Below are 25,846 nucleotides of genomic sequence, written 5' to 3'. Positions count from 1 at the left end.
ATTTGGGTAGCTGTAACTGAGTGCTATAGGCTGGGTGACTTATAAACAACAGAAATTTATTTCTCACAGTTCTGGAGGCTAGGAAGCTTAAGATCAAGGCACTGGTAGATTTGGCATCTGGTGAGGGCCTGCTTCTGGATTTATAGATGACTGTGTCCTCACATGGCAGAAGAAGGAAGGGAACTCATTTTTATAAAGGCACTAATCCCATTCACGACAGCTCCATGCTCATGACCTAGTCACCTCCCCTAGGCCCCACTACCTAATACCATTACATTGGAAGTTAGGATTTCAACAGAGGAATTTGGGAGAACACAAACATTCAGTCTATAGCATCCTATAATAAAGTACCCAGCATATAAGTTCTCAATAAACATTTGGGTTTATTTTTTAAAACTCTAATCAATTGTATTGACATATTTGCCTATTTTTTCACAAACAGCACATGCTCAGCTTCCGTAGGTATTGTAATATCTAAGACAGTAAGAACTATTCCCCGTTAGATTGTTCTTTTACAAAATTTTCTTTTCTAAGGTTGTGAAATACCTATTTTACATGAATTTCAGATTCAGATTATCATGTTTCATATTAAAATCCTTGAAACTGAATAGTATTGCTTTGAATTTATAGATTACTTTGAGGGAAATTGACATCTATATAGTACTGAGGTTTCACTCACATTAAAAACATGATGCCTTTTCCATTTATTTAAAGATCATTTTTGTGCCCTTTGATTTTGATTTAGTTTTACAGTTTCCTTTTTATTGTTTTTGAGGCTCTTATAGGTGTTTATATACTTTTTAAAAACTGTTGGGAATGTACGTTTTTCTATTACACTCGTTAATTTCCAGTGCATAGGAGAGCTCTTTTATCTAGACCTATCGAGGTATTTTATTTGATCTAAAAGGGCTTTATTTTATTTTCTAAAGGAGATGATCACATTATTTTACAGAATGTATCTCCAACTTTTGAAGATATCATATTGCATACTGCATTCTTGAGGCTGAGACTTCTAGAAAAATGCCAAGTAGGAGTATTACTGTGGGTATCCCTGTCTTGCTCCATGTATTCACGGAACCATCATTCAATATGATGCTTGCTCTAAATGTTTGGTAAAAATCTTTTATTGAGTTAAAAATGTTCCCTTTATAATCTTGTTATAACTTTTAAGAGTGTTTTAAATACTATTTTTAAGAAATCAGCTTTATAATAAGGAAGAACTGAAAAAATGATCATAGGTTTTAGGAAAATTCTGCAATGTTTTAACAATAATGCCTAATTGTTGAGCTTCTTTTATGAGGCAGAGTACTTAATGTTTTTGATACTTTATTCCTAACCATCAGAGCACTTCTACAAAGTGGAATATTTTTCACCATTTTAAAAAAATGAGGAAGTCTTCACTCAGAGACTAAGTAATTTATCATAGGTCACAATATCTAGCAAGCAATTAAGCAGGGATTTATAACCACTGTATCTAGCTCCAAAGCCCACAATCCTCCCACATATTCCATTTTTAATTCAGTGAGATATTAGGCCAAGTCTTTCAACAGGCACTGGAGGAAAAGATAACAAATGTGCCCTGGGTTTATGGGCTAATTGATAACTATACCCAAAGTATGTCTATCTTAATGTCAATTCTAAAGGAGATTTCAAAGTAAAAAGTCATACAGACCTGTTTTTGCCTTTAATGGCTATATCTTTTTAAATGAATGGCTTACATCAAGGAAAAAAAAAGCAAAGACAACCAAGTTGAGCAGGTCAGTAAACACAGAACACAGATTCAAAAACAACTGAAGACGGTGCATGCCTATAGTCCCAGCTACTCAGCAGCCTGTGATAGCAGGACCACTTGAGCCCAGGAGTTTGAGGTTGCAGTGAGCTATGATCTCACCATTGCACTCCAGCCTGGGTGATAAGACTGAGATTTCCATCTCTTAAAAAAATTGTTTAAAGCAAAACCAAAAACATCTAAAGAGCTAAAATGTTGGGCCAAAAGAAGCAAGAAACATTTCAAATGGTTAGAAGTAAAGATTTACCATTAGGTTAAAATAATCAAAGGCACACAAATAGGATGTGAATAACTACAGTCCCTGTGAAAAAGACCTAGTGGTTTAAATCAAAAGCTAACTTTGCGTAACACGGTTGCCACGTACATTGAATACAATTTCAGTATACATGAATATCATTGTTACTGACCATAGCAAAAGGTTAATAGTACCACTCTCCATGTCTAGAAATAAGTATTTAGTTGTAGTCTTTATATTTAAATTGGTTATAACCCAGTGAAGATGCAAATCACTGCCAGGTATTTATCTCATCAGGCTCAGGATGGAGAAAATTTCAGAGGCAACGGGGAACTCCAAGACTTTCCATATTGGTTAGATTACTCCTGGGAAACAGGAAGTCCATAAAACAATGCACGACTCGTGGCCTCCACCTCATCAGAATTGGAACAGTCACCATTAAAAACTCATCCTTACATCTTCTGGGGAACCTAAGAGTTCCTATCCCTACTTACCGCCACTCCTGTCTTATAGAGGAGGTAATGCACTGTCTGTGTAACATCGGCAGCGTGCATTAAGTTATGGTAAGGATTTTTGTGCTTGCTGTATCCCACTTCCAGGGCCTCCACAAATGAGACAAGTGCAGAAATGGGGATCTGAAAGAGAGCAGAAAGGTTAATTAACTAGTGACTTCACTGCTTTCAATGGAGACACAAAAGTCTAAGGCACCAGGACTGCTTTTTCTCTGAAGGCATAACACATGAGGAAATTGGAACTTTACACAGTTAATAAGAATTACTGACAAAATTATCAGATAATTTGAAAATCTAACAGGAAGTCCTTGGTTGAGGAATAGCCTGCCTTGTAAATTTTTCTTTGTTGCTCATTTCAGAATCCCTGAGAAATGACATCTAATCATTTTAAGATACTTAGTTTCAGCAACATGTAAAGCAGTAATTTTTAATACACACATAGAAAACTGAGTTGTTGGTGACTATGTTAATTTTCTGTATTTCCTTGTCCTCCTCTACTCGTAAATACCCTTCCCCTCTAACCCCAAGGGAAAAAAAGATGCTATGCAGGACACCAAACAATGTTGTAAATAACACTGAGGAATTCAAAAATAATACTAATAACTAGCACCGGTTTGTGGAATCATTCACTATTTGCAATGTAATATCAGTACAACGAAATCTTCCAAATTCGAAGTCACTAACAATAAATTGCCAAGTAACAAACATAAGAACATAGCCTGTTCCTGTTCCCATATATAACAGACTATTGCATTTTGGTTTTGAGTTTTGTTTTTGCTTGGTTTTGGGTTTTGATTTTGTTTTGTTTTTCTTATGTGTCCAATGTATATAACCACTCCTTTCAAAGGGCATTGTTTTCAGGCAGTTTATATTTGTTTTGCAATAATTTTATAACTTAAGACTTTTGTGCACTTTGTTTTCCTACCAATAAATGAGATATGCTGCATAGTATGTATTCATTTATTTCTCAACAAATAAAATACTTCAGCCTTTATTTGCAACTACCAGTCACTCAGAATATTTCCAATTAGATTGTTTTTCATCTGAAATATGTATAATATACATGCCTTCCTTTTCTATGTAACAGCGAAGAACATTGCAAAATGCATGTACAAAATAAAGACATCCAGAAAACATTCATTGTATTAGTTTTCTGGATCCATTCCACGGTTCAGGGTAAATTATACAATATAAGGCTAGGGGAAAAGGGGAGGATGTGTCTTCCTGAGGATTAACAATTACATTTGTGAAAAAAAAAATAAGGAAAATGCTAAGTTAATGCTCCTGAGATTCCATAATCTGTTCTCCCTTGGTCATATTCTTCCATTTTACCATTTGTAGATTTTTAAAAATTTAAATATAATCTTTAAGAGGTCAGAGATGAATTCATTACCATTTTTAAAAATAAAGATCTAATGAACCTGGGCTCCTTGGGTTGTTTTACAGAGATCTAGGAGTTGCTGAAAGATCTGTGTGTGTGCACAGGAACTTTGTTCCAAGGAAAGTCTCCAGCATCCTCTCCAGCATCCACAAGATTTTCATACAGATTTCCGATGCAAAGAAAAATTAAGGACCTAAGGACCATGGCCACGAAGTATTTGTGGTCATATAAAGACATATTTCCTCAGCGGGAGGGGCTTCTAGATGGCTAACTATAGGCATCTGGCACTCACCTCCTCCACAAAAAAGAACCAAAATAGCAAGTAGATAATCACATTTCAAATAGATTACCCAACACTAGAATTCAACAGAGAAGTAAGAGGAAACACCTAAAGCAAGGAAGAAGAGGGAATCAAAGCATAGGTTGGCTGGAATCCTGGAGAGGCTATCTCTCCAGCGAAAAGAAAGGTAAGTGAGTGACGGCTAGCAGTCCACATTCCCACCTTGGACTCCTGTATCCTAGCTACCAGAAAGCCCCTAAACCCTGTCAGACCCTGAGACTAAGACAGAGAGCTGCCTGGAGATCACATGAAGACATTGCTCCATACAGGGAGCTCATGCTGGGTCCCACACATCCCCTAACCCCCTAACCAGCTACAGCAAGGCACCATATTGAGAGCCCAGCCCCCACCAGACTGCATACTACCAGGGGGCTCAATAGTCCTTGTATCTCCATATCTCTGGAGCCCCATTGACATTCTCTGCCTGCAGCCACCACTGTGGCTGGCTGTTGCCTCCAGGGATGAAGTATGAACCATCAGCAAAGACTGCACTGCCCCCAGGAACAAACCCACCATGCATGTTCATGCACCCTAAGGACAAAACCCCCCACCTGCAGCAGCTTCCACGGAGGGCTGCTGCAGCCATGACCAAAGCACAAGTGAAGTGCATACTCCCCAGCCACCTGTATACAGCTGCTGCCACTGAAAGCAACAATACCCTCCACAGTAGCAGGGCTGCAGATCCAACAGGCCCAGCTCCACACCTTCCAGTGCCTCAACACACCATCTGGGGGCCTGAGGATTGCCTTGTCCAGTCCACCACTATTGGGAACTGAGTACTCCTCTCAAGCACCTGAGGTCAGGCCCACTCAAACTGATGCTCCCATCACAGCTGGCACCCACCTGCACATGCCACCTGTGAGCCTGGAGACTGGCCCACCTAGCCTGTTATAGCCACCTCTATGATGCGTGGAAATGAGGGGTTAGTCTCACCACTGCTACTTCCAATGCTCATGCCATGCCTATTGTTCAGGGGACTGAGAAGCCCCCAATCCACTTGGCCCACTGCTGCCACCACTGGCTCCTGAGCAAGCCACCTGGAAGCCCAAGAATCAGGCCTCTTGGACCTGCAAACACCAGTGCAAGTGTAGAGCTCCCTGGGGCCCAAGGCGTGGGACAGGCATGCTTGGCCCACCACTGCTACTACTGGGGCCCAAGGTCAGGTCCAACTGGCATCCCATCTCCAGTGAAACTTCACCACAGCCTCCACTAACAATTACACTCTAAGCTACTGAAGAAATCACGTCCACTGCTGACACGGTTTACAGCCAAAGGAATCATACAAAGACTGCACTACTACACACAGCCAGAATCAAAGCCAAAGTTCTCTACTCAACCAACATCATAGATACGTCTTCAGGAAAAAGTCTTCCCATGTGAAAGCAAATTTTAAAAATGGAAATAAGTGACTGTTAAACAAGATGTACAGATATTGACATAAGGACACAAGAAACATTTATAAAGCAAGGAAATATGACACTTCCAAAGGATCGTACTAATTACCCAGCAAGAGACCCCAATCAAAATGAAATTTATGAAGTCTTGGATAAATAATTCAAATTATTGATTCTAAAGAAGCTCAGTGATATACAAGAGAATACATAAAAGTAATACAAAGAAATCAAGAAAACAATTCAGGATATTAATGATAAATTTACCAAAGAGATAGCTATCATACAAATCAGCAAATAGAAATTATGGAATGGAATAATTCATTTAATGAAATACAAAATACATCTGAAACCTTCAACAGTAGACTAGACCAAGCAAGAAGAAAAAAGTTCAGAACTAGAAGACAGGTCTTCGCAAAAAATGCAGTGTGGCAAAAATAAAGAAAAAAGAATAAACAAAGCCTATGTGGCGAATGAGCCACCATTAAACAACCAAATATTTGCATTTTCAGTGTCCCCAAAAGCAAAGAGGAAACAAAAGAGTCAGAAAACCTATTTAACAAAATACTAGTGGAAAAATTCCCAAACGTATCAAGAGACTTAGACACCCAGATACAGGAAGCTCAAAGATTCCCAAACAGATACAATTCAAAAAGATCTCCACAGCACATTAGAACCAAACTGTCAAAATCAAAGACAAAAAATTCTAAAAACAGCAAGAGAAAAACATGTAGTCACTTATAAGGAAATCTTCATCAGATGAACAGAAGATATCTCATTAGAAACCCTACAGGCAAAAAGATAATGGGATAATAGATTCAAAGTCCTAAAAGACAAAAAAAAAGCCAACCAAGGATGCTATATTCAGCAAAGGTATGCTTCATTAATGAAGGAGAAATAAAGCCTTTCCCACACAAGCAAATGCAGAGGGATTTCCTTATTACTTGACCAGACCTACAGTGAATGCTTAAGGGAGTCTTACACCTGGAAACAAAGAAACAGTATCTACCGTCATGAAAATGCAAAAGGAAAAAAACTCACTGGTAAAGCAAATACACAAATGAGGAAGAGAAAAGACCCAAATGTTACCACTACAGAAAACCACCAAACCACAATTATAAATAATAAGAATGTAAGAACCGACATACAACACAATCTGAAATTAATTAATAAAATGACTGGAATAAGTCCTCACATATCAATAGCAACCTTGAATGTAAATCAATTAAACTTACCACTTAAAAGATAGACTAGCTAAATAGATTAAAAATAAATCCATGATCCAACTATATGTCGTCTATAAGAAACTCTTTTCACCTGTAAAGACACATGCAGCCTGAAAAGAAAAAGACATAAAAAATATTCCATGCAAATGGAAATCAAAAGCAAGCAGGAGTAGCTATACTTATATCAGATAAAACAGACTTTAAGTCAAAAATGGTAAAAAGAGACAAAGTCATGGTATAATGAAAAAAGAATCAATTCAGCAAGAGGATATAACATTTCTAAACATACACACACCCAACAGTGAAGCACCCAGATGTATAAAGCAAATATTACTAGACCTAAAGAAGAGACAGACTCTAACACAATAACAGTTTGAGACTTCAGCACTCTATCATAGCATCAAACAGAACATATACACAGAAAATTAACAAAGTTGGATTTAAACTTCACATTAGACCAAATGGACCTAATAGACACGTACAGAACATTTTATCCAATAGCTACAGAACACAAATTTTTCTCATCAACACAAAGAACATTTTCCAGCCTAGACCATATGTTAGGACACAAAGTAAGTCTCAAAAAATTAAAAATCAAAATAATATCAAGTGTCTTCTCAGATCACAGTAAAATAAAACTAGAAATCAATAACAAGAGGAAATTTGGAAACTGTACAAATACATGGAAATTAAACATGTTCCTGATTTACCATTGGATTAAGAAAGAAATTAAGGAGAAAATAAAAACATTTTTAAAGCAAATGAAAATCTAAACATACCAAATGCTATGGAATACTGCAAAAGCAGTGCTAAAGGGAAATTTTAGCAATAAATGTGTACATCCAAAAAGTAGAAAAATTCCAAATAAACACTCTAACACTGCACCTCAATGAAAAAGAAGGCAATATCAAACCAAACTTAAATTAGTAAAAAAAAGAAATAATGAAGATCAGAGCAGAATTAAATGAAATAGAGACTAACAAAACAATGCAATGGAGCAATGAAATGAGAAAAGTTGTTTTTTTGAAAAGACAAATAAAATAAATAAATTGCTAGCTAGACTAACAAAGAAAAAAAGAGAAGATCCAAATAAACAACATCAGAAGTGAAAAGGGAGATATTACAACTGATAGCACAGAAATACAAAAGGTCATCAGAGACTATTACAAACAACTATGTACTAACAAACTGGAAAACTTAGAGGAAATGGATAAGTTCTTGGACACATACAACTTACCAAAACTGAATCATGAAGAAATTGAAAACCTGGACAGACCAATAACGAGTAATGAGTTTGAATCAGTAATACAAATTTTCCTGAAAAAGAGAAGTCTAGGACCAGATGGCTTCACTATCAAATTCCTCCAAACTTTCAAAGAAGGACTAACATCAGTTCTCCTCGAAATATTCCAAAAAACTGAGGGGCAATTTCTCCTTCTCCGTAACTAATTCTACAATGCCAGCATTTCCCTGATACGAAAACTGGACAAGGATTCAACAACAATAAAACAAACTACAGGCCACTATCCTTAATGAACATAGATGAAAAATCCTCAACAAAATACTAGCAAACTGAATCCGCAGTGCATCAAAAAGATTATACAGCATGACTGAGTAGGATTTATCCCAGGGATACAAGGATAGTTCAACATATGCAAATCAATAAACATGATACATCACATATCAAAAACCATATGATAGTCTCAATAGATGCAGAAAAACATTCAATAAAATACAATATCCCTTCATGATAAAAACTCTCAACAAACTAGGAATTGAAAGAACATATATCAATATAATAAAGATCATATATAAAAACACACAGTTAACTTCATACTGAATGGGGACATCTTGAAAGGCTTTCCCCTAAGAACAGGAACAATATAAATATCTCCACTTTTACCACTCCATTCAACATAGTACTTGAAGTCTTAGCCAGAGCAATCAGACAAAGGAAAGATACAAAGGGCATCCAAATTGGAAAAGATTAAGTCAAATTTTCTCTCTTTGCAGGCGATATAATCTTATATCTAGAAAAACCTAAAGACTCCACCAAAAAAAGTATTAGATCTGATGAATTCAGTGAAGTTGCAGGATACAAAATCAACATACAAAAATCAGTACCAGCTGGGCACAGTGGCTCACACCTGTAATCCTAGCATTTTGGGAGGCTGATTGCTTGAGGCCAGTAGTTCAAGATCAGCCTGGGCAACATAGTGCAATCCTATCTCTATATTTAAAAAAATAAAATAAAATAAAATAAAAGTTTAAAAAGTCAGTAGTGTTTCTATACATGAACAATGAACTAGCCAAAAAAGGAAATCAAGAAAGCAATATCATTTACAATAGCTACCAAAAAAAAAAAATACCTAGGAATAAATTTACCCAAGGAGGCACAAGAATTCTCTAAGGAAAACTACAAAACAATGATGAAAGAAATTGAAGAGGACACAAATAAATGGAAAGACATCCCATGCTCGTGGATCAGAATAATTAATATTGTTAAAATGACCATGCTGCCCAAAGTAATTTACATATTTAATGCAATCCCTATCAAAATACCAATGTCATTTTTCACAGAAATAGAAAAAATATATAGGGAGCCCGTGAAGAGCCCAAATAGCCAAAGCAATCCTGAGCAAAAAGAACAAAGCTGGAGGCATCACACTACATAAATTCAAAATATGTTACAAGGCTATAGTAACCAAAACAGCATGGTATTAGTATAAAAACACACAGTCCAATGGAATAGAATAAGAAACCCATAAATAAATCCACATATTTGCAGCTAACTGATTTTTGACAAAGGCATCAAAAACTTACAGAAAGGACCCCTTCTTCAAGAAATAACTCTGGAAAAATTGAATATCCATATATAGAAGAATAAAACTAGACATCCATCTCTCATCATATACAAAAATCAACTCAAAATGTATTACGGACTTAAACATAATACTCAAAACTATAAAACTACAAGAGAAAAAAACATTTCAGGAAATTGGTCTAGGCAAAGATTTTATGGCTAAGACCTCAAAAACATAGGCAATAAAAGCAAAAATAGACAAATGGGACTATATTAAACTAAAAATCTTCTGCACAGGAAGCAATCAGCAGAGTGAAGAGACAACCTGTTAAATAGGAGAAGTATCTGCAAAATATTCATCTGACAAAGGACTAATACCCAAAATGTACAGGAAACTCAAACAACTTGGTAAAAATAACAAATAATCCCATTTAAAAGTGGGGAAAGATATAAATAGACATTTCTCAAATGAAGACATATAATGGACAATGGGTACATGAAAAAAATGCTCATTATCACTAATCATCAGGGAAATGAAAATCAAAAGTACAATGAGATATCATCTTACCCCAGTAAGAATGGCTATTACGGTTAAGAAAAAAAAGATGCTGGTGAGGATGTAGAGAAAAGGGAACACTTCTACAATGTTGGTGGGAATGTAAATTAGTACAGTCACTATGGAAAACAGTGTGGGGATTTCTCAAAAAAAACAAATCCAAAAGTAGAACTACCATGCAATCCAGCAATCTCACTACTGGGTATTTATATAAAAAAAAAAAAAGAAAAGAATCAGTGTATCAAAGAGATATCTGCACCCTCATGTTTATTGCAGTACTATTCACAATAGCTAAGATATAGAATCAAGCTAAGTGTCCACCAATGGATGAATGGATAAAGAAAACTTGGTATACAAACATAATGGAATACTATTCAGCCATAAAAAAGAATGAAATCATGTCATTTGCAGCCACATGGATAGAATTGGAAGTTATTACATTAAGTGAAATAACCCAAGCATGGAAAGACAAATAGCACATGTTCTCACTCACATGTGGGAGCTAAAAAAGTTGATCTTACGCAGTTAGAGAGTAGAATGATAGATACTGGAGGCTGGGATGTGTGTGGGGGTATAGGGGGTTGGTGATAAAGAGGGATTGGTTAATGGGTACCAACATACAGTTAGATAGAAGGATTAAAGTCTAATGTTCAGTAGCAGAGTAGGGTGACTACAGTTAACAAGAATGTATTACGCATTTCAAAATAGCTAGAAGAGAGGACTTGAAGTGTTCGCAACATATAGAAATGATAAATAATGCGGGTAATGGACACCCCAAAAACCCTGACTTGCTCATTACATAGTCTATGCATGTAACAAAATATCACATGTACCCTATAAATATATACAATATTTGTACCAATAAAAAAATAGATACCTCTTCAAATACACAGTCCCCAGGAGAAAATAAAGAACTACATCTCTGGAGAAATCAATATGTTGTACAGAAAAAGACTTGTGTTTTCCAGAGGCTCATCCCTTTGATGAGGGAAGTCAGAAGAGCTTGATACCATAGATGTTGGCAGATGACTACATCAACTCCCTGGGGATCTGACCCCACCTCGAGAGTCTACAGTATTAGAAAGCTGTAGGGAGTTGAACACTGGAAACGATTCAAGTTCTTTATGTAAAGTTGAAGAATTAATTTGAAGCATGAATGGCTGGGAAATACCAATGACCTGTCACAGATGATAAGTGATAGTATTTGTCTCAATGAGCCAAGTGGTGGGAAAAAAAAGGTTTACAGAGACAGCAGATGCTCACTCTGTCTCCATTACTGCCCCTCTGACAGCGCTGGTCGATAGGACACAAAGTCATGTGGAAATGAGAACTTTGGGCAGAGCCTGAAAGGGAGCTTGGTTATTACAGGCTTTGGGTTGTACTTCCAGGAAGACCGGAATCTAAATGGGTCTCTCCCGTCTCTCCCATGCCACTAAGACCCACCAGCAAGGGCGCAATCAAAATCACCCTCCACAGAGGAATTCATAGCAGTGGCTATCCGAAGGATGCTTCCTCAGTCGCCTGGAGCAGTTTTCATTCCGCATATTAAAAGAGTCTGAACCCAAAAGTCATATGAGGATAAACATATGCATGTAGTTTATTTATTTTTCTTTTTAAAGAGGTACTGACCTTGAAACGGCTGATCAGATCATAGCGTGTGAGTAGTTCATAGAAAATAAATTTCAGTGCATGATCCCCACTGGCCTCATTGAGGGAAAAGACATCAAAGGACCACTTGTCCACATCCTGCAGGACAGGGTGGGGAGAAAGAATACATTAGCCCACAGTCACTTACACACCTACCAGTCTCCTCACTTTCAAGTCCGCCTGCAGCCCTCACTGGAGATTTCACAGTGTGACACTCAAACAGACTTTCCACTCTCAAACTTTTTCCAATCTGACTAGTCTACATAGTATTCACTGTTAAAAAAATTAGTCTTATTACTAATAAAAATAGCCATAATTTATTGAGTACCTACTCTATGACAGGCATTATGGTTGGTGATAAATATGTAAATTATCCTGAAAACACCTCTAAATGATAGATATTAGTCACATTTTATGGATAATAAAACTGATAAATTACCTAATTTCCCTAACACCCAAGGTGAGTAAGTGCTGGAGATACAGGCAGGGCCAGAACACACACATAGGTTCGATGCCTAAGATCAGTTGCTTTCCATTAAGCCCTGCAGCTGCTACTGTTTAATTCACTACAGCCTACGGTGCTTCTCTTCTCTGAACTTCTCTCCAATCCCTTGACACTATCCAATGACTTCCTCTAAGTTTACAGTTAAGAATGTTAACTCATTTAGAAGTGTTCAGAAACATGCATGATGTAGAACACAAAATAATATGCCACATCAATCTAAACTGCTGAGCTGAAACCAAAAAGAAAGCATTCATTTAATATGACAGAAAAATCCATTTCTGGAGTCGCTAGTCTGGGATCTTGTCCTCAAATCTGTTAGTCGCTTTACTGAAAAAAAGTAAAAGGAAAAACTAAACTGAACACACACCTTATATACCATCCCTGAAGTTCAAAGTCTTTGCCTGTAAATAGCTACTCCAAAATATATGTAAATACAGTCTGTTGAGCTTTGGCTTATCGTAACCAACTTCTTGTGCATGTAGTAAACAAAGATTTGTTTAAGCAACGGTTAAAGCAACAGTCATTTGGTTTTTCACTGCACCAAAATCTCACTTCCCGTGGTTAAGTGAAGCATATTCACTTGAGCTTGACAGCAAGGATTCACATGAGACCACACTGCCTACAGGCAAGGTGTCAGATGGTACACTGGTAGAGACCTTGGTTCTCATAAGTGACTCTCACCCCAGCCCTCACTGAATTCCAACATAATCCATCCATCCCAATTTTGTTCCTGACCAAACATTCCAACTGTCAAATTCATCCCAAGGCCATCAAGGGTCTCCCTCCTGGATGCTAATAAACTGTTTTCAGGGAAAACAGAATTGTATATAGGAAAATCAAACTTTTCCGGAGGGGTTTCAATTGAATTGTTCCAATTCACACTTAGTGGTAACCTCACTTAAGTCTTCAATAACTGCCCCTCCATTAAAATAACCAAATAAATAGTGACAGGCACATTTCTGTGAGCACATTTTCTGTGCTAGGCACAGTGTGAGTGTTTACACACATTTGCAAAACCTCACAAGTGTAGAGATAGGTGTTACTTTTTCCAGTTTTATAGATGGCAACCTCAGAGAGATTAATTGAAATGTCCAGCGCCATAAGGTAGCAGAGCCAGGTAGTAACCTCACTAATGACCCTTAGTGATCTCACTGCCAACAGATGAAATTGTAAATGCCATGAATATGTGCTGTGACCCAGGCCTCATCCCACTAGGGCCCAGACTATAGACAGCAAGGACACTTAAGATTAACCCAAGACCTAAAGCTTTACCTTGGTTACTATCATTGGCACTGCCATGAGTCACATACATTGTCTTATCTTTAGTCCTAAGGAAAAAGTCACTGACAACTCAGTAGGTTAGAAAACGCTGTGTCACTTCTGATAATTTTTAATCCTAGTGTCCAGAAAGGAAAGGGCTCTCTATCACTAGAAATAAAGAGATTATCATGATAAAAAGCCAAGATTTATTCTGAATATCAGGACTTAGAGAACAAAGAGGATGAGCAAATAGAGACAGTGAGATGGATGTCCTCTTTGGTCTCTCACGTTAGGGAAGGCTTAGCTGTAATTCTCAGTCTAATGTTCTTCAGAACCAGTTGAGGGGCTTAGCCAAAATATGGATCCTCCAGTGGGGACTCCAGAGAATCCTGGTGTGGGGCCTGGAATCCACATTTTTAACAAGTACCCAGTTTAACTGCCTTCAACCATTCTTCCTCATTCACCAAATTTTGCCCAAGGACACTTCCTATAGAGAAATTGCAGGAACTTCCTGTTAGTCTAACACAAAGGAAGCATGAACCTCTTCATCTCCTCCCACTTTAAGCCTGGAGTCTTTCCAAAATGTCACTTCCTGAGTCACAAAACAGATGCCTTTACAAAGAAGAGCACACAGCTACATTTCCATTAGGCTAATCTCAGAAGACTAGAGGTAGAACACCTCAAGTTAGAAGCTTACATCTATACATATATATAATGGAAAAAGTAAAAATAACGTAATGCAACATGTTTCAAATTTAGAGACTGGTTCATTGTTATCTTACTTAAATATCATTTTATGTCATGTTCTTACATTAACCACAAAGGTTAACATGACAGTAGCATAAGGGTTATTTTAGGGAATTGTATTCTCTCAGTCTTCAGGGAAAATTTCGGTAATAAAAGAAAACAGTAATGATTCCATATGAACTTCTAGCAATGAAGTGGAAATAATCTTTTTTCTAACATGTAGTACATAAAGAAAGAAACAAAAGAGTCTATATCTGTGATTGCTCCAACTCATTGCAAACAAAATCAGCCTCTGGAGAAGTGGAAAAAACATTACATTGTAAAAAGCCTTGAACTTCCCCAGTAAATGGGGGACACAGCCAAAAGAAATAGCAGCTTCAGCTTCAATGCACATATCAACAATATATGTGAGGAGAAGTAGCAATTTATTTAGAGAGCTAGTAGGTCTTCGTTATCTGAATAATCTAAGTACCTGTCCTCTCAGACAACATGTGTGCATCTGAGAATTTCTTTTCGCTAAGTATAAAATAACAATTCATGCACATCACATCACAAGTTTGTTCCAATTCTTTCTCAGTTATTCTGCATAGAAAATAGGCTTCAATTTGGAAGAAACATTTTCATAAATGTCTTGGTACCAGTATACCCTCTTGTACTTATGTTCCTGATAAAGGAAAAAATTAAAGACAATAAGGATGCTTTTAATGTTTCTAAGAGTTTGATTGAACATTCAGGTTCAATTATGAAAATCAATACAACTTCATAGTGGATGTTAAGAAATATCAGATTTCCTGAAGTGATTTCACTGATTAAAATGGGAAATATCACTGTACATTACTGTACTGATGTATTGGGCATCAGATTAGGGGTTAAAGAGGAATGGGAGAAAAGACAGGTCTTCTTGCTGGGTCCTTCCTGAGTATCCTTCCTGCTTTTAAGATTAGGTAAGAAGAGACGGAAAGGGTAGAGACAAACAAAGGAGAAATGAGAATCTGTGTATATATGGTCTCTCAAATTCAGCTAGTAAATGTCTCTGAGACAAGAGAAAGGCCTATGAATATATAATCAAGATTGTCCCAAGGGGCTCTTTCTTGACATTAATCAAGAAGCACTCCCCACCCCCTAACTCATGAATAGGTAATTTAGCTTCTGAAAATATCATCACATTTTTCAGGTTTTGGAGAAAGAAAACAATGGCTTTAGCAAAGGTCAAAATGCTACAATGTCCCTAAGCACATGGCCCAAGTCCATACATAGACAACATGTGATGTCAATGACCTCAGTGATCTTGGGCTACAGGGTCAGCAACGCATTGGAATCCAGAAGCCAAATCAAGTTTAGCAAATCTCAAATACCCTCAGACCAATGCCTTCAGGAATGCATCTGCTTTGGGGCTCCTGGAGAGATTCTATACAATTCCAAGAACTTGCCTGATTAGAGGTAATTCTGCAGGATTTAGCCCATTTAAACTCAAACATTTGTATGACTTCCAAGGGAACATTTGGCTCAGTGAAAGTCTTTGGAAAACAATGGGCTACATAGATGGGACAAGGGCTCTCGCGCCATACGTTAATGCAGTAAAACATTACTAAGAACTTACCATGTGCTGAAAACTCTGATATCAAACATTAGCTCTGTCTCTAATTAACTCTTTTTTAAAATCTTGCTGAGTCTTGGTTTCTTCATCTATAAAATGGACTTGGAGTAGGTAATGAGATAATGGGACAATTACAAATATTGAAGATCCTCCTAATGTTGAATACTTATAGCCATAACATACTTGATCTCTTATGGAAAAATCGGATAAATCTCATAATGACAGATCACTATATAAAACCTAAACTACTCTAAAGTACTAGAAAGAAATGAAACCCACAGAGAGTTTGATTGTTTTTAAATTGGGAAGATGAAGGGTGAAAAGACAGTGATACTGTTAGAACAAATAATAAAAAGATAATGAAAGAATAAAGTCAGGAATAACTGGAAAAGTAACTGTAAATGAAAGCCTCTTATTTTCTAACAAATTTAACTCTACTTTTTATTAGGTACCATGTACACTGTAAAATCTTTTCACTCGTATTACCTTTAATGCCTCAATAACAGCTGGTGGATAGCTCAGTCCAACCATGTTTGATGTCCGTCTATACATTCTGAAAAGTCAAAAGGGAAAAATGCAACATGATATCTTACAAAGTAAGATTTGTAATCCACAGACTCATACCAAGTATTGACAAATAATGAGAAGTCAAGTGGGGTGATCCAAAGAACCTAAAATTCATTTTTTGACATTTTTAATATTCACAGGTGGTCTGAGTGTTAAATTCAAAAGAAATTAAAGCAATCCCAAACATATGAACCATTGGGGGAAAAAAACCTAACTCTATAGGCCTCAGACTGGAAATTAAATTATTAAATGGGTCACTTCTTCTGCCAGAGTGAATTATAGTGCAGAATAGACAGTAAGCGGTGTAGTAATTTAACCTGAATGAAGAACTCCTATGGGTAACCATTTAGAATACCTTGTTCTTTAGAACTGTCAAAAACAAGATGGAAAAATGTCCCAGGTAATATTTAAACTTACCATGGTGTTTCTAAAATGTATAATTACACGATAAGGATTATAAGAAGAATATATCTATTTCTGGAATCTATTGCTGGGTAAGGGGGTCAATTTGATTTCAAAGAGTAAAATAGCTAATAAAACTGAAGTGTCATGGGGACTTCAAACCACTGAAATGAACAGTCCTCCCTGGGTCAGCAACCTCAAAACATCCCAGATCTGTTCCAAATGGAGACATCATCCATCTATTTCAAAAGATGATAGATGAGATGATTTCCTGCTTTAAAAATTAGAGACTGAACTCAAACTAAATCTTCTCTGATAAACGAAAAAATTCTGAGCAATAGCAAAAGCTTTTCCTAATGATGCTACAGAGATTAAAATAGATATGTTTTTGCCATTTCTCATTCAAGACTATCTGTTTCTACCTACAATTTTCAGTATTTATAAAGATAGGAAAACTACATTAAAGCAAAGCTTCCAGTTATTGGAAATGTGTTGCTTTGGCTGCTTTAGTCACTAAATGACAATGAATGACATCTTTACCTCTCCACAAATATCCCAGCCTGCACTGCGTGAACGATGCTCTTGAACCGGGGCTTCTCCTCGCTCCTCCTGAGCATCATCCCCATCTGCCGCGTGAAGGTGGAGGCCAGCCAGTCTCGGACCTCAGACGGCACAGCATCTGACTGAATGTCACTGAGCTCATCCTCTGTATCCAGGAGTCTCCTGAACACAAGAAACAGAATCAGCACACTGAGATTAAATCTGAAGTCGGAGCTCTCTATTCAAAGCAGCTGCTCCTCTCTGCCTCACCTGCATGTTAGGTGCAAAGAAACCAAATTAAATTGGCCACAAAAAATACAGTGCCTTTTTGGTAAGGCTTACGTAAGCTCGCCATGTGTGTTTTACAATGGTCTTGGCTTCCACTGATATTTCAGGATGGTTCTCTCTACCAGACTGGACAAAGGAACTGGTCCATTGTATCCAGAAGCACTCTGTGGCATTTGAGTGAAATTTAAACCTTCTATTTAAAAATGCTTTCACAGGGAGCCTTGTATTATTTCATAGATGGACCATGTGACATTATTTTGTTTAAAAATATAAATGGACACTTAGAGAGTTTGCAAAGTATCTACCAAATCACAGCAACCCAGTCCTCTGAAGTAGTGATCCTAAGTGATGATAATTAATAATCTTTCTAGTTTTGTAGGTTGCTACCAAAATTTAAATGTCTAAATTCAAGGAAAAATTTCAAAATAATGCAGTTCTTTATTTGCGCACAATGATTTAATCATCTAACAGCTGTGTTTTGCTGATTTTTCAAACTTGTTCATAGGTCAGACCACTAGAATCAAACACAAAGAGCAATGTTAAAACCTAAAATAGCATGTCATATTTACAGTAAACCCAACTAAAAATTAGCAGTAAAAGTAGCTGCCAATGTAAAGGTGTTTGGATTTTTTTTTTCCTTTAGACTTACCAATTGAAGTGGGGGTAAGCGGAGGAAACATAACATTTGGAAAAAAGCTGTGATATCGAATTTCCTTAAATTAGAAACCAAGTGTGTCAGCAAAATAATAATAATAGTAAACCATACAAATCTTAGATTACTGTGAAACACTTTCAGATTGGAATTTGGCAAATAAAAGTAAGACATCACAAATACTGACAGAGAAGCCTGCCTGAATCAGGGGAAAAAAAGCCACACCTTTCATATTCAACATTTCAACATTTTTCAAAAGAAATGCAATTTTGTAACTTTCAAACATATGTAGTAACTGAAACCGCTTTAATACGTTTAGATAATTCAAGTGGAATAAACCTGCTAAGTAAATCAGCGACATACATAAGACTGAAGAGGGAATGCTGGGTGCTTAAGAGAACACATGCTTCTCGATCACTTCAGGAGCCTCCATTTACTAACGGATGTTATGAATTAAAACATAAACACAATTTTCAGACTGACACTAACAACATACAATGATTACAATGGAGCTCTATATCTGATTTTTAAAATCTTAGTGGATTTTTAAAAATTAGTTTTTCTCCTCTTTCATGATCTTACTTCCTTGTCATGGCAGCCATATGAGATTTGTTCTATCGGCTCCTTTTATACATGAGGAGGTACAGAGAGTAAGTGACTTGTCCAAATCTATCCTCTTTGTTTGTGGAAACTAAAACTCAAAGATGAGTAATTTGAATGTCACCCCATTCCTGGCACAGGAGACAATGTCAGAAAAGCCATTTAAGAGAAAATTTACCATCACTGTACTAATCTCTTTTGTTATTTTTAGCTTACCTTGTTTCATCAATATACACTGATTCAAGCACTGTGGCTGCATATTCCAAATTCTTCTTAAGATCTACCACTGAAGCTTCCCCTCTGTCTAATTGTTTGACCAAAGACCGTAATCTAGAAAAATAAAAAGACATAATTTCATTAGAATAGAGGAAACAAAGAATAATCCTACAACTATGGTGATATATTTTACAGTCATCGAATATTCTCACTTATTCTGATACTTCTGAAAGGAAAATAATTATGGGACCAAAGGAGCAAGTAATAAAATAAATGTATACATTTTTGCCATTGTGAAGTAAGAAGAAAAAATTTCTCTCCAACCAGGCACTGACCATACTTTCTAGCTAGCTTTTATCTTTATGAATCCTAAATTATCAGTGATTTTGCTTTTTCTCAAATTTTCATCTTTTTTGTTCTCTGTGGATGTAGTAAAGCCTGACCAGCAGCAAAATCACCAAATACCTCTTGAGATTCTGCTCTGTTGAAGGCACTTGGTCCAGCAGTGGCCCCAGATAATGGCAGCCCCATGACCCAGGCATGTCCCAAGACAGATGAAAACATTTAAACTACTGAGAATCACAAGAGGGCTACAGAAGGAATAGATGAAAGTAAATTGTTTTACTGGACAGAAAAAATCACTCTGAGAGGAGATAAATACCCTAGTTAAAAAAAAGAAAATATAAGGATTGATTTTAAACCGAGGAACTCCAGACTATACAAGAGAAGCAATAAAACATGTTTTTTTTCTGTTATTTATATGAACATTATCTGCACAGAGGACTTAGTATTCATGAGAACAATAAAATGATTACAGATGATCAACATGCAGTAACTGAGAATACTGTAAATACCACAGAGATTTGGAGATTGGGCAACTCTTCAGGCTGTTTGATAACCAGCAATGAAAAGAGTAGAGACTTTGAAGACAAACTGGGGTTTGAAGCTCACGTCATAACTTATTAGCTGTGCAACCCTAGGTAAGTTATGTAACATCTTTGAGTGTTATCTTAATGAAGAGCAAAGTATGAAATTTCTAAAGTTGACCTAAAGATTAAATGAAATTGATATAGAGTATGTGACTCATGCTTGTTCTTTGAAAAGGCAATTGTTATAACTATTGTCATTATTCAATGACTTTGATTACCACAGATAACAAAATGAGAAAAATTCTAGCAAGATATTTAAAAATGATTGTCAAATCTCCACTTCCCGTTGGTATACGCAATCTGTTCTCACCTTCCTGACATCAAAATATCCTCAAATAGGTTGCCTTCATGGCAAGGTATAAACTACTCCCTTCCTGATTTGCATGAAAATGACCCACAATAAAGAATGAGAAAAAATCTTGGATCAACCTTAAAAAGCAGGCAAGAGGGTCAACCATAAAAAATTTTCCAGGAATTTCAATGATATAAAATACAAATAACATTAGATTCAGGTAGTCTCTACCTGAATTATGAATCTGCAATATATCAAAGGGAAATATGCAAAGGAAATCAGCAGAGGCCCCTGCAGGCTTGGAGGTGAAGGTCAGCCTTCGGAATGCCATTAGCAGCACTGGGAAGAGTTCTGAATTTCAGAGGCAGCACGGGACAGGGAGTTGGCAGGGAAGGGCTTGCCAGTCACTCACACAGAAGGGATAGCCAGCCTGCCAAAGAATGGGGAGACAGCAGCAGGGAGCCCTGACTGCTGTTCCAAATAAGGATTGGAAGCTCTTTAGCAAAACACATTCCTGGCTAAGTCTGCCTCCAGTTCTGACTCTCACCTCAAGGTGCCCAGCTACCCCCTAGGCTGTTTGGACTCTCAAATGACAAAATGAGAGTAAAATTAAACTTTTTAAAGTTTAGTCTCAAAAATGAAAGTAAAATTAGACTTTTTAAAGTTTACTCTCAAAAATGAGAGTAAAATTAAACTTCTTAAAAATGCCTCTCTCCATTTGGGGCTTCCAGGTTCTACCAGGAACTGACATGAACCTCTAGTAGAACCCATCTTAATTCTAGAACCTAAGAGGAAATGACAAAAACCAAGAAAATGATGAGAAAAATTGTAAGAGTAATAGAAGTAAAAGCCAGAAGATCCTATCTACCTATAATAGAAACTCCATAGGAAATAAGCAACAGAAGCAGCTTTAATTGAATAAGTTTTCCTAGGCTAAAGTAAAACCTGTATAAGCAGATGAAAAGGGATCAAATACAATTTTTTAAAAGTAAATGAAAATATCAAATGTATGCTACTGTAATTTTTGATTTCCAAGAATAAACAAATTTGAAAATATTTGAGAAAATGAAATATAATACTTACAAAGTAACAAAAAATTGTCCTGGCCATCTACTTCTATCATGTCAAACATCAAAAAGCAATTTAATAATAGTACCAATTTTTTAGAATAATATGGGAAACTTCAAGACATTTATATCTACATCTACAGAGTTACCAAGTACATAAGAAGCCAATAAATACATTCTCAGGTGTTAACAACTTCACAATTTATCATTCATATCCTTTCCAGAAAACAAAACAGAAACAAAAACTTTAAGGCATACTCTAGCACAGTGGTCTTCCAAGGGAGTGGATTCGTGAGTCTCCAGTTAAATGGATTGTTGATTCATGACCTAGATTTAACTAACTCAAACTTTACAAAATGGACAAGTAATTTAAAAAGATTCTGGAAAGAAGAGGCAGATAAAATAAAATGCTGATAATACAAGGACAACTAAACATGAAAATGAGCTGACACGTCTCCTTTTACTAGGACAATCTCCTATTTTTCATACAAACACTTCCTCTCCCACTTTTACAAACTAAAAGCTAATTCTCATCAGTTGAAAAATAATTGGAATTATTAAGGACATTGTATGGACTACGGATGTATAGCCACTACTTTTTAACAATCCCCACTCCTGGGAAAGCACAGTATTGAGAGAATCAAGTCATGAAGGGGCCTCATATCACCTTGTGATCAGCGGGCTGGGACCCCAGGCCAGAACAGGAGTGGGGCCTTCAGGGAAAGCTTCACTCAGAATCTCACTCAGCTGTTCCGATGAGTAGCACTGAAATCAGCTCCACCAGAGAGACCCAGGCTTTGTGCCACAATTAGCAGAAAATCAGCCATTCAGAGGCTTCTCCCTGATGTAGTCACCAGTGGTGCCAGGCAGACATTAGGCAGTCACATTTATGCATTCAGTGTGAAGTTCTGACCCAACAGGAAGCTGTAAATAGAAAGCAAAACCCTAGCCAAGTGGTTTCAACAGATCCAGAGAGGAAATGACACAGAAATAATGCACCTTTTGGATGCGTAGGAGGCACTAGAAATTTACATGTAACCCTGTCTTTCCAGCTTATGAGATGAGCAGAAGATTCAATCAACTTCCTGGCAGTCAGTGAGGGAACCTAGAACAACCCGTCACTCTGTTTATGGAAGAAAAACCGGCTGACATTCACCTTTCTTTACTCAAGGATGATGAAACAGAAAAAAACATTCATGAAGAGATACAGCAATAAAGACAGAAGAGAATACAGCATTCAAAATGTGAAAGGACTCACTTTTGAAAAAAAAATCACTAATGGAAACAGAAGTGAGTTTTAGGGAGCATCTGCTGTGTGTTCAATACAATTAAAAAAAAAAACATAGATCTATGAACCAAAGGTAAAAGCCCAAATCAATATAATAAAAAGTTTCTTTAAAAAGAAACAAAATATGACAACAGAAAGACTACAAGAACTTACTGTTAAAAAGAGTTCAGTGGTGACCAGCTTTGTATATACGCATCTCCTGTTTGGGTGTCACCCATGTCAGATACAAGCTGCAGCTGCCAACTTTCTGCTTTATGTAGCTGCCACACAAAGCCTAGTGATTCCAGATGTCCCTTTCAAATTCTGTTGAGCTTTAGCATAGCGTTCAGGTGCTTATGCTCCATCGGCCCCTCAGCCCACCTTTCTCTAGCTCTTTATCCTTTCCATTTGGAATTTCCAGCCCTGCCCTGCCATATCCTACCTATCTCTTGGTGAAATGGCTATTCTTTGGGCAAAAGAGTTTCAAATTAGCTCTTTTATCATTGGCCAATTTAAGTTCATGAGAATAAGGACCCCTCTCTATTTGTCATTATAGTGAAGGTATTCCCTAGATCTTAATCTATCTTAAGAAGGGTTGTCTGAAAATTAGCCAGGATCTTTCATACCCATGTCATAAAGTATTTTTGTTCAACTGGAAAAGACTAGCTGAGGCCAGAGGGCTCAACTACTCTCCTTTGTTGTCCTAGTAAAGTTGTCTAGATGCTTTTCATGTGAATTCATTCCATCTAAAAGGCAAATGTCATCAGGGGCCAGGTCCCATGGTATGCTGCAGCCTATATTTTGGGAAAGATGGAGATCTGGTGTTTTAATACTACCCAGAGGAATTTTTGGTCTGGACACCTAAGGGGAATTTATTTCATGAGCATTCGAAATAAATTTACAAGGAAGGAAGATAAAGAAGTAGGAAAATATACAAATAATAATAATATTAATAAGGTTTCTCTTCTGAGAGAATGTTCATAGTTTCCAGCACTCCATCCATTTCTGTCACTGCTGCTGCCAGATAATAGTTCCAGTATAGAAGTGCAACACCATTTTAGGAAGTGCTTATGCCTTCCAACTTTGGCAAGATGCCTTTCAGTTAAGACAGCGTGCAATTTCATTGTGGATGATCCATTGCATCTTTTCATGACTCTTGCATTTCTCGACGTAAACTCTGCTTTCTGTATGCTTCTTACCTGCAAGGCATATGATGAGATAATGCATCTCTTCAGTTCCCTGTGCCCTCAGATCCAGAGCAAGCCCTGGATGCTGACTTCCCCTGGCCCCACACTAATCAACATGTGGGATGCATAAAGGTGCTGGAAGAGGGGAACTATGTGAGGAAAAGCCAGAGCACTGTATTTTGGAATTTAAAAGGATGTTAGGGAGGAGAGATATTCTTTTTTTTTTCCACAAAGATAATTCCTAGGACCAATGGGGTGAGCTTCATTAAGAAGCAACTTATTGGTTCAACTTTATAATTTAGAAAACTGCCTTATACTGGACTAGGCATTATTCCCCACCCCAGTGAGGTCGCAGAAAGCCCTACAATCCTATGCCTTGAAAACATATACATCCGTTGAGCATTAGACCCTGCTAGAATTTCATTCTTTTGCACAAGCAAAAATGAACTGTAAAAAGAAGCTATGGAAACATACTTTCTCACGTTTCTCTATTCTGCCCAAGGTTATTCCCTCTGAGGATGGGTAGGCAGCTCCTAAAATGCCAGTGTAACCAACAAGTACTGCTGTCTCAGAAAGGCTTTTTTTGTTTGAAAGGATATGAGAGAGAACTGGATCTTTTACAGTACTTTCTCTACATGTCCCAATGAATCATGAGCCCTAAAAACTCATTTGTATTAAAAAAAACTTCATTTCAGTTCATCACACCTATGTATTCGTAAGGCATACTCATCTCTGTGTCCTTTTCACACACCTGCCTCCTCCACGTCACTCCTGTCCTCTGCCACTTACCTAAATGCCATAGGAAATAACTTAAAACAACTCTTCCAAATGGGATGCCCCAACATGACTTTTAGTCTTATGCTTTAATGCCATCTGATAACGTCATCCAAGCATTTTTCTGGCCATTGTTTGTTTCCATAATTAATGACAGCTGATTAAGATGGCCACACTTCAAAAACATTCAACATTGGGTGTCTTTTGCGTGCAGGCACTGGGAGAGACAGGCTCTAGGAATACAAAGTGGGGAAATGCGGTGCCTTCTCTCAGGTAGGGAAGACAGAAAGCTAACCAGCACCCACAATGCAGTACTGTAAGTGAAATGGCAGAGGTGTGATGGGGGCTAAGAAAGCACAGAGGACAGGAATCTTCTAATAACAAAGCCCTCCCCAGTGGAGTTGACCAGAGCCATCTTGAAGGCCACGTAGGGGTCAGCCAGGCACACAGGATGGGATATGGAAATGGCAGACTCTGCATGGAGAGAGCAGAATGAAGGCACTGACCTATTCAGATAATCCCATGTCTGTATGGAACTCAGGGGCATGTCAAAAGATAAAACAGAAGAAGGTAGGAGCTACACTACAGTAGACTTAGAATCTCAAGCTAAAGAAATGTAATTTTCTCCTGGAGATAATGGGGAACCCCTAGAGAATGTTTAAATGGAGGAACAGAATTATGAGATTGGCATTTATGAAAGATCAATCTAGCAGCTGAGTAGAGGAGCACACACAGTGAGTAAGTTGGAAAATTCTATGTTTTCATTGTAATCAGGCTTATCTGATACTCTGAACAGCACAGTGTGAATATTCTCTCACATGACGGAAATTTGATAGAGTGCTGCATGAGTTTAGGGGTAGTATGGATGGTTGCTTTTAAGAATTTCTGGGAAAGACTTGTTTTAGGGCATGCGGTTTCCTCATTGAGTGACCACCAAACCAAAAACAAGAACATTGCCAACAAAAATTATGACTGGCAAGAATAGCCTACTTATGTAGCTTTTACCTTTTGTTAATGCTATAAATAAAAGAGAATTTTACTTCTACAATTTCTAATTACACCTGCTTAAAGCAGAT

General features: G+C 37.2%; 1 protein-coding gene across 9 annotated transcripts in view; it reads right to left on the bottom strand.

Annotated features, from left to right (window-relative positions):
* The window catches only part of PDE1C (phosphodiesterase 1C), a 692,034-nt gene that overhangs the window by 119,120 nt on the left and 547,068 nt on the right, over window positions 1–25,846 (bottom strand). For all 9 annotated transcript variants that reach the window (XM_055293497.1, XM_055293496.2, XM_063609689.1 and 6 more), the window contains 5 exons: window positions 19,255–19,368; window positions 17,499–17,681; window positions 16,476–16,542; window positions 11,863–11,979; window positions 2,519–2,659 (listed from right to left, as the gene is read on the bottom strand). In XM_055293497.1, coding sequence (XP_055149472.1) covers window positions 2,519–2,659; window positions 11,863–11,979; window positions 16,476–16,542; window positions 17,499–17,681; window positions 19,255–19,368 — 622 coding nt within the window. The remainder of the gene's footprint in view (window positions 1–2,518; window positions 2,660–11,862; window positions 11,980–16,475; window positions 16,543–17,498; window positions 17,682–19,254; window positions 19,369–25,846) is intronic.

This window comes from Symphalangus syndactylus, chromosome 9 (assembly GCF_028878055.3).
Source record: "Symphalangus syndactylus isolate Jambi chromosome 9, NHGRI_mSymSyn1-v2.1_pri, whole genome shotgun sequence".
NCBI lineage: Eukaryota > Metazoa > Chordata > Mammalia > Primates > Hylobatidae > Symphalangus > Symphalangus syndactylus.
The sequence above is the reverse complement of the archived record's forward strand: the minus strand, read 5'-3'. Positions and strand labels throughout refer to the sequence as shown.